At 36.7% G+C, this 15000-nt stretch overlaps 1 protein-coding gene and 1 long non-coding RNA gene across 2 annotated transcripts in view; one reads left to right on the forward strand and one right to left on the reverse strand.

Moving 5' to 3' along the window:
• The window catches only part of LOC137177001 (kalirin-like), a 61563-nt gene that overhangs the window by 35515 nt on the left and 11048 nt on the right, over nucleotides 1-15000 (forward strand). Inside the window, exons 39-45 of the mRNA XM_067583073.1 lie at nucleotides 422-524; nucleotides 6711-6872; nucleotides 7082-7283; nucleotides 12854-12910; nucleotides 13003-13106; nucleotides 14635-14766; nucleotides 14868-14981. Coding sequence (XP_067439174.1) covers nucleotides 422-524; nucleotides 6711-6872; nucleotides 7082-7283; nucleotides 12854-12910; nucleotides 13003-13106; nucleotides 14635-14766; nucleotides 14868-14981 — 874 coding nt within the window. The remainder of the gene's footprint in view (nucleotides 1-421; nucleotides 525-6710; nucleotides 6873-7081; nucleotides 7284-12853; nucleotides 12911-13002; nucleotides 13107-14634; nucleotides 14767-14867; nucleotides 14982-15000) is intronic.
• Nucleotides 7321-15000, reverse strand: part of LOC137177028 (uncharacterized) — a 13691-nt gene continuing 6011 nt past the window's right edge. Inside the window, exons 3-4 of the long non-coding RNA XR_010925932.1 lie at nucleotides 12943-13100; nucleotides 7321-8418 (exon numbers count right to left, since the gene is read on the reverse strand). This is a non-coding gene — a long non-coding RNA (uncharacterized lncRNA). The remainder of the gene's footprint in view (nucleotides 8419-12942; nucleotides 13101-15000) is intronic.

Below are 15000 nucleotides of genomic sequence, written 5' to 3' on the forward strand. Positions count from 1 at the left end.
TCTTAAACCCATTAAAGTCCATTAATGGATCCTTTAATTTAGCCCAAATCTGAATAAACCTAATAAATACCTGAATACTGACTCATCAGCCTCTTTTAACCTCTTAAAATGAAGCAACGTCTACTTGTGACCCGTCATCCAAACTTCCAGATTTTCATCTTTAAAGGTCTCAGTTGGTTTGATTTAATTAATTCTTATAAATAATATAAAACTGTCCAATATTTCACAAAAAAGCAAAGATTTAAGTCCTAAAATAAGCTTTAACATTAAGATTTCCCTTCATTTGAACTAAAAAACCAGTCAGACTAACAATACATGAGGTGTCCACATACTTCTGGACACTTTCTTCACCTTTACAGTGACAACTGGGATTAAAAAAACCAGTAACATCTGTGTCTGTTACACACTTTTAATCCTCCAGGGAGACCAGTGAGGATGCAGATAGTTTGGGAGATGCCAGCAGTCAACCGGACACCGTGTCCATCGCCTCCCGAACATCTCAAAACACCGCCGACAGCGACAAGGTAACACACACACACACACACACACACACACACACACACATGTACATATACACACACAGTCATACGCTGAGTGCATCCAGAGGGGTGTGTCTGTCAGGCTCATGACCTCACCGCTGCTGCAGCTGGCTGGGTGTGTGTGTTTTATGTTTGTGTATGAGGGAGTTTCCTCTATTCGTCGTCAGATTCCTTCTAGAAACTTTCTCCTCTCTCTGCTCTCCACACGAGGTACGTTTGATTTATTTTAACCTGCCTCTTATTTAGCTGAGGGTGGGGGTTAGCGGGGGCTGGGGGGGGCCTGTGACCTCTGACCCCCTCACATACTGTGACCCCTCTGGCTGTAGGGCTGTTAGTGGTGTTTTAGAGGATCTGAAGCTTGCTGCATGTCTGTCAGTGAGATAAATTACATAAAACAAGGTACAAACATGGCAGAAAATGTAATATTACAGTTAAACTACAGGTGTATTTGAGCTGAGAGTGAGAAAGAAAAACAGAAATATATGTTTTCATATCAGGAGATGCCAGGATGTAATTCACAAAGCATCCAGGGAAGTTTATAATTTAGTTTCAAGTATAAATAAACCTCCTGATCATCAATTACTTGATTAAGATTGTGGATCAATGACGTTTTATAACCTGGAGGAAGTTCAATAAACTCTACTGCTGAGTTTGAAGTTTATTAAACCTTTATGCCGTCGTATTTGCCTTTAAAGTGTATAAAATATTGACCGAATCTTGTTCTGAAAATCACAAATCGGAGCTGCACATGTGCAATAAAATAAAAAGTAGAAGAAGAAGAAGCTTTATGAGCTTTTCCAGTGCCGGGGATCATAACAGAGGACATCTCTGACTCTTGTATCATTGAATCAGTTGATTTTTTTTGAGGCGTCCTGTTCAATAAAGGCGACACATTGAATATTGACGTCTGTTTAGATCGAACTGTTCTCGCAGGTTTTTGAAGGATTATAAACTCTGATCACTGTAAAGTAAACAAACATCATCTCCTATAACAGACTTCCAGTGAAATGATGATTCACCAACTTACCAAGAAGGGTTGAAACATTTACTGAACTCCATGTTTCTTTACTTACTGAAGGGAAACACTGGAGTACATGTGAGACATATTGATTCTACTTCCTCTCATGTTTACGCTACAACATGACGTTTGTTTCCACTGATGAACTGGAAGTTATGAATGAAGAGAAAGAAACGTTCAGTTGGACTCTTTATTAAGGAACGACTGCTTGATTCACATTAATCGATTAATCATTCGGTAGAAAATTAATTGGGAACCTTCATTTAAGTAATAAAAAATCACTCAAATGTGAATATTTTCTGGTTTCTTCGTCTTCTATGAAAGGAAACTGATTATCTTTGAGTTGTGGACTGTTGGTCGAACAAAACGTCTGAACATTTTGGACATTTTTTAACAATTTTCTGATGTTTTATTGACCAAATGATTCAATTGATTAATAAAGAAAATAATCAGTAGATTAGTTGCAGCCCTACAATCATGAATCATGAGCAAAAATGACAAAAATTCTCTGGTTCAAGCTTCTCAAATGTGAATATTTTCTGGTTTTCTTCGTTATATATGATAGAAAATTTAATATTTTGGGGTTTTGAGTGAAAACAAGACATTTAAAGACGTCAAATCACAATTTTCCAACATTTTATAGACCGAACGATTTGATTAATAGAGGAAATAATCATTAATTGCAGCCCTGCAACTGTTCACTGATGAGTCGTTCTGCAGAGAATTAACGGGGAACAATCATTTAAGTAACTTTTTAAAGCAAAAATAGCAAAAATTCTCTGATTCCAGCTTCTTAAATGTGAATATTTTCTGTTTTTTTAGTCTCTATGATAGAAAACTGAATATCTTTGGGTTTTGGACGGTTGGTCAAACAAAACAATGTTTTGACATTTTATAAACCAAAGCATGAATCAATTAATCAAGAAAATAATCATTACATTAACTGATCATGAAAATAATCGTTAGTTGCAGCTTTAGTTAAGATGGAAACAGTGAAATTATTGATCTTCAGATCTTCAGTCAGTAGAATTTAATCGTCCTGATGAAGATGTGAAGACAGATAGAACTGCAGTGATTATTTCATTAATTGATTAATTGAATGACAGGAAATTAACTGGCAACTATCTTGATAATTGATTCATCATTTTGAGTCATTTTTTAAAGATAAAAAGTCTAAATTCTCTGATTCAACGTCTTAAATGTGAATATTTTCTGGTTTCTTTAGTCTCTAATGACAATAAACTGAAGATCTTTGAGTTGTGGACAAAACAAGACATTTGAAGACGTCATGTTGGACTTTAGGAAACACTGATCAACATTTTTCACCATTTTAAGGACCAATCAACTAATCGATTAATCAGGAGAATAACTGTTAACTGCAGCCTTTCAGATAATCAATGAAAGGACGACTGTAAAATCAGTTGCTATGTGTGTGATGATGACTATGGTGTTGTAGTCTGAGAGATGAAGGCAGGCAGGTAGCAGTAGACTGTAAATGATGCTGATACGTTTGTTTTATTGCAAACATCGTGGTGACGAAGCCAAACACAGAAAGTCCTTCATCCAAAATATAAATGATTTAAGTAAAAGTTTATGTTTACAGATACTACATGTACCAGCATGCTGTGTACTGCAGCTTTGATATGTGGTCATCATCCTGTGTGTTGTGTTGTGTTGTGTTGTGTTGTGTTGTGTTGTGTTGTGTTGTGTTGTGTTGTGTTGTGTTGTGTTGTGTTGTGTTGTGTTGAGTTGTGTTGTGTTGTGTGTGATGCTAACGCTAGCTGGGCTGAGCAGCTAATCACAGCTGTGTTGTGTTGTACTGTGTTGTGTTGTGCTGTGTTGTGCTGTGTTGTGTTGTGTTGTGTTGTGTTGTGTTGTGTTGTGTTGTGTTGTGTTGTACTGTGTTGTGTTGTGTTGTGTTGTGTTGTGTTGTACTGTGTTGTGTTGTACTGTGTTGTGTTGTGTTGTACTGTGTTGTGTTGTGTTGTGTTGTACTGTGTTGTGTTGTGTTGTGTTGTGTTGTACTGTGTTGTGTTGTGTTGTACTGTGTTGTGTTGTGTTGTGTTGTGTTGTACTGTGTTGTGTTGTACTGTGTTGTGTTGTGTTGTACTGTGTTGTGTTGTGTTGTGTTGTACTGTGTTGTGTTGTGTTGTGTTGTGTTGTACTGTGTTGTGTTGTGTTGTGTTGTGTTGTACTGTGTTGTGTTGTGTTGTGCTGTGTTGTGTTGTGTTGTGTTGTGTTGTGTTGTGTTGTGTTGTACTGTGTTGTGTTGTACTGTGTTGTGTTGTGTTGTGTTGTGCTGTGTTGTGCTGTGTTGTGTTGTACTGTGTTGTGTTGTGTTGTACTGTGTTGTGTTGTGTTGTACTGTGTTGTGTTGTGTTGTACTGTGTTGTGTTGTGTTGTGGTGTGTTGTGTTGTACTGTGTTGTGTTGTGTTGTACTGTGTTGTGTTGTGTTGTGTTGTGTTGTACTGTGTTGTGTTGTGTTGTGTTGTGTTGAGTTGTGTTGTGTTGTGTGTGATGCTAACGCTAGCTGGGCTGAGCAGCTAATCACAGCTGTGTTGTGTTGTGTTGTGTTGTGTGTTGTGTGTTGTGTTGTGCTGTGTTGTGTTGTGTTGTGTTGTGTTGTGTTGTGTTGTGTTATGTTGTGTTGTGTTGTGCTGTGTTGTGTTGTGTTGTGTTGTGTTGTGTTGTGGTGTGTTGTGTTGTGTTGTACTGTGTTGTGTGTTGTGTTGTGTTGTGTTGTGTTGTGTTGTGTTGTGTTGTACTGTGTTGTGTGTTGTGTTGTGTTGTGTTGTGTGTGTGTTGTGTTGTGTTGTGGTGTGCTGTGTTGTGTTGTGTTGTGTTGTGTTGTGTTGTGCTGTGCTGTGCTGTGCTGTGCTGTGCTGTGTTGTGTTGTGTTGTGTTGTGTTGTGTTGTGTTGTGTTGTGTTGTGTGTGTGTTGTGTTGTGTTGTTGTGTGTTGTGTTGTTGTGTGTTGTGTTGTGTTGTGTTGTGTTGTTGTGTGTTGTGTTGTGTTGTGTTGTGTTGTGTTGTGCTGTGTTGTGTGTGATGCTAACGCTAGCTGGGCTGAGCAGCTAATCACAGCTGTGTTCCATTTGGACGGGGAACACCCCAGTATTCCCCACAGACACTGTGAGTGTGTTTCCAGCTGGAGTCCATGTGCTCCAGTTAACTATTAGTCAACACACACACACATACATACAGAGTCACCGGTAACCATGGCGACCTCATCTCATTGTCCAAGTGACGTGATGTTTTCTCCTTCCTGCCGCTGTGATTGGACGGAGCCGAACACACATTAAGATGATAAACGTCGGTTTCACAGTTTCTATCTTTGTCGTTTGTCATGTCGAGTGAAACGGAAGAAAAGCTGTTATGATGTATGATGATATATAAGAGCAATATCAATAATTTCATCATCTAAAAACATGTTGGAGCTTATTTATCAGTAAAGGTTGTAAAGTTTCTGTTGGTTGTTTGTAGGAAACATTGGTGACTTTTTATGTGACTTTTATAATATTTTATTGTTTTTATGTATATGTCATGAGACCTGTCAGATGTTTTTTGTCCTTTATTTCGTGGTTTCTTTATATCTGGATTCATTTTAAGACACCAAACTTTATCAAATCTTCTTGGATTTTTCCTTTAATTCTACATATGTTTTCATATGAATCATAGTTAACGACTCATTAGACCAGAAGGAGGATTATGATGCATTCACATCATATTCTTACCGTCGTTATGAGATTCTGACTGTAAATAGTGTTAAAAGCAACGTCCGAGTTGTAATTACGACTGAGAAACTTTTAATAATACAGAATGAAAATGTAGAAAAATAACAAGTGTAAAACACTTATTGACTGCTGTTATCAATGTTGTTAGAAAGGTTTTGATTTTATTGGTAAAAGCTGCAACTAACCATTATTTTCATCATTAAGTCATCTGTTGATTATTTTCTCAATCAATCGATTAGTTGTTTGATCCATAAAATGTCAGAAAATGGTGAAAAAGATCTTCAGTTTACTGTCGTAGACTCGAGATTAAAGAAACCAGAAAATATTCACATTCATGAAGCTGGAATCAGAGAATTTGGACTTTTTTTTCCTTCAAAATTGACTCAAAACAATTAATTGATTATTAAAATAGTTGTTGATTAATTTAATAGTCAGTAAATAATCTAATGGTTGCAGCTCTAATTGTTAGTTTTTAGATATTTATATTTTAAACAGACTTGAGAACATTTAAAGTTCAATGAATGAAGCTTCTCTGCTCTCATTTATACTCCATATATGTTCAGTATCAATACTGTCGTCAATATGACTGATAGCAGATTAAATGGATCAGTCTCATGTTCAGGTTCTGTATTTATCAACTCATTATTCAGAGAATAGATACAGAGAATAATAAAGGAAATGTTTAGTGCTTAGAAATGAAAATATATTCAATAATTTTAATCATTTATTAAAACACATGATGGTTCATTAGTTGTGTGTATGTATCGGTATCAGTGTCGGTGCTTCTGGTCCTGTTGATGTTGGTGTCAGATCAGAATGAAATGTTGTGATATTACCAACAAAATCTGGCTATTTGGTTAAATATTGGTGCAATTAAAAAATATCATCATCATATTGAGGCAGCAAGCAGCTGCAAGTTAACTGTTCAACCAGCAGGTGGAGCTGCTGTCTGACAAACACAGTTAAATGTTAAATAGATGTTGTTGTTTAAAGTCCCAAATGTACAAATGACTTGTATTTTCTTACATGTTAACAAAGCATTTACCATTAATGTCGAGGGTAATTCATTCAGTCTTTTGTAGATATTATTATTTGGGGGAAGAAAGGTTGGCGGGCGACATTATTTTATATTATTTAAATCTATTAATCCCACATTCCTCCCAACTACTGCTGCAGTATCTTTATCTTTATTCATAATGATATTAAATAACACTGTACAGCCACATTTAACCTTCTCTGTCTTAAAGTATATTGAAGTATTATAACGTAAACATCCTGCCAGCTGCAGAAACAGTCAGGTCACACCCCTCTGGATACTTAATGTGTATATTAATATAATAATAATAAGAGTATTATTATTATTTCAATAATAGCAACATAATAAGTCTAATACTGTGTCTCACCTGTGTGTCTCTGCAGCTGTCGGGAGGCTGCGAGTTAGTGGTGGTGTTGTTGGATTTCTCCTCCGGCGCGGCTGGAGAGCTCAGCGTCCGCTGCGGTCAGACCGTGGAGCTGGTGGAGCGTTCAGCCGAACGGCCCGGGTGGTGTCTGGTCAGAACCACAGATCAAACGCCCCAGCAGGTAAAAAATCAAACGTCCCCAAAACATCTCCACAGGTCATTAATTAATCTGCTGCTGTGAAATAAACACCTGTAAAGGTATTTGGTACTTTTCTATCATGTTTACTGTTTTTTAGCTTTTAGCTTCCTGTTCGCTTGTTTTATTCACTTGAACGTCCAGCAGGTAGAAAAGCAAACATCTGATATCAGCCTGTGTGTGTTTCCTGACAGGAGGGTTTACTGCCGATGAGCGCCCTCTGTCTGTCACACTCCCACAGTGCAGCCGACATGGAGGGGCTCATCCCGGCTTCCACCACGTCCTCCAGCACCTCCTCCACCTGCACCACCACCTCCTCGTCCTGCAACTCCTCCAACACCACCACCTCCTCCTCCAACGTCTCCAACTCCTCCTCTGCTGTCAGCGCCGGGAGGGGTGAGTGTCTGGATAACATCTCTCTTCCTGTCTGATAATAGTGTTTACGTTGTGAACATGTGTCTTTAGTCATAAATCACAACTTTACACCAATAAACAGTGTAAGAATAAAAACCTTCAACCTTCTTTCTGTTATGTAGAACAAATATTATGTGTCCAGCAGAGTAAAGCTAACAGCAGTAATTAAAGATATCCTGGGTTCCCACAGGTCCTTTAAATCCTTGAAAGTTTGTGAATTTGAGTGCTTGAATATTGTTTTGCTGTGTTGGAGTTACTCTGCTGCTTCTCATCATATAAAATCTGTAATTAATCTCAAACTATGCCTGTTTGGTCCTTGAATTTGAGGGAATTAGGCCTGGACAGTCCTTGAAAAGTCCTTGAATTTGATGTTTAAGAAGGTGGCATTGAATACTAATCAGATTTTGACTCTTTATACTGAGTCTTTGATGTGTTTTGTTTGCCTTTATGTTGTCGTTGACGTTGTGTACTGAGCAGATTCGACCGACTCTGGTTGTCGGGTCATAAAAGTAAAGTGAGACAGTTTTAAAGCTGTGTCTATTTGTTATGTTTTATTCCTTTTTTCCACAAGAAGGTTTTGTAGAAGATTATATCAGACTGTGTCTCCTTATAGAATAAACACTAAAGTTGAGATCATTGCATTGAGGGACTGATGTCCATAAACATAAACTATATAAAAAAGGAAACTATACAGTTGAAACATTTACACATAAATAAAATGGTGAAGATTAAACATGGTTCATTATAGTAAATATGAAGTGATTTCAAACAGTATAAACTATACATCAAATATCACTTTAGAAACATTCTGATGTTCAGCTGTGATTCAGCCCAGAACTGAACAAGAGTATTGATCATCATCATTAATCATCAATCACACCTACCAGTGTATAATGTGGTAAAATGTCGTAATGTTAAGTATTGATAGTTGTAGTTCTGTTTAATCTCACCATCAGCTGCAGCTTCAGTTGAACTTTTTGTTCTTTGTTCAGTAAAGTTAAACCGATCAGACCTGATGACAAGTGTCAACATCGTAGAAATGATGTTTTTCTGTCACTCCTTCCTCCATCTGCCGCCGCCGCTGCCGCCGCTTCCCGTGTTTGCCCGATGTCACTTCCTGTTTAAACAGAGGGAACTTTAAAAATATCCTCGTCCACTGCGGTGTCTGTGCACTGAAATGTTGTGATGTCCCCACATCCTGTCTGTCTGTCTCTCTCTCCCTCTCTGTCTGTCTGTGTCCCCCTAAATATTTAAATCCATGTTTGTTAAGTTGTAAACACACACAGATCCTCAACATAAAATATTGACCATGTTCTGTTTGTTTGTCTGCTGACATCATAACAGTAGAGAGAGACAGTCCACACTGATGAAAAATCCTTCAGTCTCAATGCTGCAGCTCAGGAATACTGAAGTTTGACAGCTCAATAACTGGGACTTACTGTGGTTTATTGTGAGAATTTATGTAATATCACAATTTTATATCTTCACACATTTAATAAACTAAATGTCCCTACAAGTAACAAAGCTTAAAAAACAAAACAAAACAAGTAACAACAAACCTTTTCACAAGTAACAAAAGCAGCAAATAACAAACTAAACGTTCCTACAAGTAACAAAACTTCAAAAATGTCCCCAAATGTCACAGAAGTAAGAAACTAAATGTCTCCACAGGTAACAAAACTTCAAAAATGTCCCCAAATGTCACAGAAGTAAGAAACTAAATGTCTCCACAGGTAACAAAAAAAGCTAAAAATGTCTCCAGGAGTAACAAAGAAAACAAACTAAAGGTCCCTGCAGGTGATAAAGCTTGAAAAATGTTTCCACAGGTAAAAAAAACATGTAACAAACGTCCCCATATGTCACATAAACAATCTCAATGTTCCTGATTCAAAAACAGATATTAATGAATCTGCTGCCAGTAAACAAGCAGTCAGAGAGATAATATGATGGAAAGTATTTTCCTGTTGAGACACAGCCGGAGACAGATTATCTCCTCATCTGAGGAATTAAAGCTCAAAGAAAGTGATGCATGTTGACCTGATGTTGTTGATCTTAAGATGAGACCGAGCAGAGTAAACGTTCATTTATCTGTAATTATAACAACTTTATTATCATTTGAGCTGTAAATGTTTGGGCTGTTTGGTGTTCAGTCAGAGTTCATATCTATTGTTCTGAGTGTGAACGTTTCCTTGTTCTGATAAAGAAACTCTGTCCAAGTTTTAATCTGTAATCTGGTTTGGTGAGATGTTTCTCTGACTCAGAGTCCAGAGGTGAGACGCGTTCAGGGTTAAACATTCACCCGAAGCAGCTTCAGACTCAACAGGAATCCACAGTTTAACATCCGGACTCACTCTGTGTGTGTGTGTGTGTGTGTGTGTGTGTGTGGGTGTGTTACTGTGTGTGTGTGTGTGTGTGTGTGTGTGTGTGTGTGTGTGTCGCTACCTGCTGTGTCGTCGTCCCCGTTAGCAAACAATGGGAGCTACAGTTTAAAAATAAAGCAGCTGTTTTCAGGTCAGCTGTTCTCTCGTGTTTATTTTTTTATTCCTTCTGTTTTATTCATTTATTTTATTTTATTTAATTATATACATGTTTTGGTATGTTTGGTTTATTTTACTTTATCATCTTTCATCCTATTAAATTTTAATTAGTTTTATTTATATATGAAATATTTACAATTTTACAAAATTGACTGTTGTTGTTTTATTTTATTCTTATTAATTTGAACTTTCTATTTTTTTTTATTTTATTATTAATACATTTTATTACATTCAAACTTAATTTGTTCTGTGTTCATTTTTATATATTTTATTTTTCTATTTGATTCTTTTATCATAACATTTATTTTTTATTTTATTCACTCATGTTTATTTCATTTTAATTGATGTCTTTTATTATTATATATTTTTACTTTTTTTATTAATTACATCTTTCTGTTTAATTTGTTGATTATAATTTTGGATTATTTGAATTAATCTAAAATAAATTAAAATTAAATTATTTAATTAAAATCAAAAAAACTTAAAATTGAATAATTTTAGATAGATTAATTTTTTTTAATTATTAGTGGTGACTAATTTCATTGTTGAAGTATCTCCTGTGTGTTTACTGCAGGTGAGTCAACTACAGGACTAATGTCATTTAAAAAGGGAAAACTGGAATAGCCGACATAAGCCACACCCCTTCCTCATATAACCCCGCCCCCCTGGGTTAGCCCCGCCCCCCATACTGCTGCCTCCTCAGTAGTTTCATTCAGTTCTGTGGAGAGACCACATCACTCCTTTGTCTCTTTCTTTCTTTTTCTTGTTTTTTTGGTATTTTTCTCTGAATGGATTGATGTTGAAGCATGCGGAGGGGCAGAGGTGCATGCTGGGATTGTTCTGCCATTTGGGGATGGATTGTGGGAGAGGGAGAGGACGAGCGAGGTGGGTTTATTATGAGAGAGAGAGAGAGAGAGAGAGTGTGTTGAAGAGGAAATATGTGTCGGTTAATGAGTGACAGAACAAGGTGACTGTGTCTCCACCAATAGAGAAAAACATTTAGATGACATTTAGTAGGAATGTTACCAATGTGTTTGTTGTATGCGTCAAACAGGAAATACAGGTTTTCTTTATCTCTGTGGAAGCTTCATACAACCATCATACACCACACCCGACACACACACAAACTACAGTAGTGTGTGTTCAGTCTGCAGGGGGTCGTAGAAGAAGACAGGAAGGACTGTCTGTCAGCCAGACGCCACCTGAAAAACACTCATTTCTGCATCATGTGTTCATGCAGCTGGTTTCTAAAAGCCTGAGATCATGTGAGCATGTGCAGAGCGGCAGGATGAAAGCAAAGATAACTACACACAGTGACACATTCACTGGTGGAAAGTACTCAAGTTTGTGATACTTTCCATTTTACGCCATTTTCATAAAGAAATGTATTTTTTACTGTAGTACATTTATTTGACAGCTGTGGTTACAAGTTTGTTTACAGATTAAAAGTTTGGGAAGATTTAGATATGTTGATTTACAGAGATGGAAAGTATCTAAGTACATTTACTAAAGTTTGTGGTACTTGTACTTCAGTATTTCCAATTTATGCCACTTTTCATAAAATAAAATGTACTTTTTACTGTATTACAGTACATTTATTTGACAGCTGTAGTTAGAAGTTTCCTCACAGATTAAGATTTTGGAAAGATAAGATACGTTGATTTGCAGTAGTGGAAAGTAACTAAGTTCAAATCTGTAGTACTTGTACTTCAGTATTTCCATGTCATGGCAATTTTCATAAAGAAATAAACTTTTTACTGTATTACATTTATTTGACAGCTGTGGTTACAAGTTTGTTTACAGATTAAGATTTTGGAAAGAATAAGATATGTTGATTTACAGAGGTGGAAAGTATCTAAGTACATTTACTAAAGTTTGTGGTACTTGTACTTGGGTTATCTCCAAGAAATGTACTTTTTACTGTATTACAGTACATTTATTTGAAAGCTGTGGTTACAAGTTTCTTTACATGTTGATGTAGTTTTTTCGATCCACTGTATTTATTTCACAGCTTTAGTTAATAGTTAATTTACAGATTCAGATTATTAATACAAACCATAATCAAATAATAAGTTTTGATGATAATACTTGTAGTTTTATTTAACTCTAAATCTGAAAGGTTGTCTTTTAAGTAAAATTTACAGTGGATTGTATGATTTCCTATATAACCTGATTTATGATACTGTTTGATTCTCTTTAGTTTTGTTTCCATTAAAAAGTTTCACAACATTTAAGTAAAATTTCTAAAATCTGTAAAATCAAATGTGAATCAGTGTTTCTGTTGAAGAGGACGTAACAAGACAACGTAATTAATCAAGTTTCAATAACATTTGGATTTATATTGTTTCTTTAAAGCAGCTGTAATCTATATATGTCTATAACTGCACAGTCTGATCAGTCAGTGTGTAATGTGTTGGTTATGAACCTACAGTGAATTATCAGAGACTCTGCAGCTCCTCTCGGCTTTACGGAGCTTTATAGTGAGTTTCAGCTCATTGTTTATCTGTCCGGCTGCAACTTTACTGTTCTGGTTCACTCTCAGTGTCTCATAGCGTCGTTTTTGGCTGCAGCAGGCAGCTGTTTTTACAGAAAAAGCAGCTGTACACTACCTGCTAACAGACACAGTTAGCTGTAGACTAGCTGGTGAACATAGTGGAGCATTTAGCAGCTTAAGAGCCTGATATTTCCCTCAGGAGTTGGTAGAGAGTAAAAACAGAAGCTAAAAGAGAGTGAATATTGGACTTACATTCACCAGGTGGACAGAAACACGACTCCACATGAATGATAATGTTGCTCCGTAACTGCTGGATGTGGAAATAAACAACTTTTTGCAACCAAATCAAAACTTTTTTGTGATATTTCAGTTTTTTTCCTGAATTCCTGATGTTTCCACTCAGATTTTTTAAGTGCAAATTACAAAAGTGCGTAAAAACAGGTGGCTGTAAATGTATTTATGGTTGTAATTTCATATTTAAATGAAATGTGTTAACGTTCAGTATCTCTGTGTCTCTATAGAATCCAGTCTTTATGGCTCTGAAGCTTCGGGGCTCCAGACTCAGACGACCAACCAAAGTGAGACAATAATCACAACAGAAACTACTCACCATACAGACAGTGAGCTCATCATGACCTCGGTTGACCCTCGTCTTGTTTTCCTCTCTCAGGTGTGATCTCCCCAACAGTGTATGGAGTGGGCGGGGCTCCAGGGGGCGCTGTCGGCTCGCCAGGGCCAAAACGCAGCGGCTCTGGGACCGGAAACACCCTGAAGGTACCAACAGTAGTGATATGAGTAGTAAATCCAGTGGAAGCAGAAGTATTAGTAGTATTTACTTCCACACCACTACATTTCAGAGGGAAATATTGTACTTTCTACTCCACTACATTTATTTGACAGCTTTAGTTACTTTTCAGATGAAGATTTGACACAATGGATAATATAACAAGCTTTTAAAATACAACACATTGTTAAAGATGAAACCAGTGGTTTCCAACCTTTTTGTCTTTTGACGTCTTACAAAAAGCAGTGTGTAGTCGGGGTCACATTTCACATGTCTATGAGTTGTTAACAGCTCCACCAAATAGTGATTTTTCCCTCTAAACTTCTCACATGCTTTCATTTCAATAAATGTTCAAATGATCCAATATTTCAGCAAAAATCAAAGATTAGAGAAAAAGTCCAAAAACTGAAAACAGATTTGTGTATCAGAACTTTGTTTTTTCTTCTTTCCTCTCCCATTAATCATCTCACCACCCCTCAGATTTATCTGATGACCCTTTGGAGGGGCCCGACCCCTAGGTTGGGAACCACTGGACTAAACTAGCTAACTGTATATAAAGTAGTGTAAACTAGCTCCACCTCCAGCAGCTACAACAGTAACATGCTGCTCTAACACTGATGCTTCACTATTAATAATCTAATGATGTCATATATAATAATATATCAGTCAGAGGGACCAAACCACTACTTTTACTGCAATACTTTAACTACATCAAGCTCATAATACTTATGTACTTTTACTGCAATACTTTAACTACATCAAGCTCATAATACTTATGTACTTTTACTGCAATACTTTAACTACATCAAGCTCATAATACTTATGTACTTTTACTGCAATACTTTAACTACATCAAGCTCATAATACTTATGTACTTTTACTGCAATACTTTAACTACATCAAGCTCATAATACTTATGTACTTTTACTGTAATACTTTAACTACATCAAGCTTATAATACTTATGTACTTTTACTGTAATACTTTAACTACATCAAGCTCATAATACTTATGTACTTTTACTGCAATACTTTAACTACATCAAGCTCATAATACTTATGTACTTTTACTGCAATACTTTAACTACATCAAGCTCATAATACTTATGTACTTTTACTGCAATACTTTAACTACATCAAGCTCATAATACTTATGTACTTTTACTGCAATACTTTAACTACATCAAGCTCATAATACTTATGTACTTTTACTGCAATACTTTAACTACATCAAGCTCATAATACTTATGTACTTTTACTGCAATACTTTAACTACATCAAGCTCATAATACTTATGTACTTTTACTGCAATACTTTAACTACATCAAGCTCATAATACTTATGTACTTTTACTGCAATACTTTAACTACATCAAGCTCATAATACTTATGTACTTTTACTGCAATACTTTAACTACATCAAGCTCATAATACTTATGTACTTTTACTGCAGTAAAGGATCTGAGTATACTGTGTATCAGTATTAGTGGGACGTTCAGAGGGTTTTGTGTGTTTTTGCAGCGCTGGTTGACGAGTCCTGTCCGGAGGCTGAGTCAGGGAAAAGCTGACGGACAGAAGAAACCTCCAATCAGAACCAGGAGGCGGGACAACAGAGCGGAGCTGACCACACCCCTAACTGGCAATGCACAGACGGTACACGCACACGCACACACACACACACACACACACACACACTCAGGATAAAGACACACAAAAGATAAAGTCGTAGTTTTTGTGTTTTTTTGTTTCTGCAGAAGGCGAGGAAGGAGGAGGCGGGGCAAAGTGGAGGAGAGGAGGAGCCAGAAGAAGAAAGCCACAACCCTCTACCCCCTCCTATGCAGATCATCAAAGACCCCAACAACCCCGAGGTAACCGGGGGGGGGGTTA

Source organism: Thunnus thynnus, chromosome 24, assembly GCF_963924715.1.
Source record: "Thunnus thynnus chromosome 24, fThuThy2.1, whole genome shotgun sequence".
NCBI lineage: Eukaryota > Metazoa > Chordata > Actinopteri > Scombriformes > Scombridae > Thunnus > Thunnus thynnus.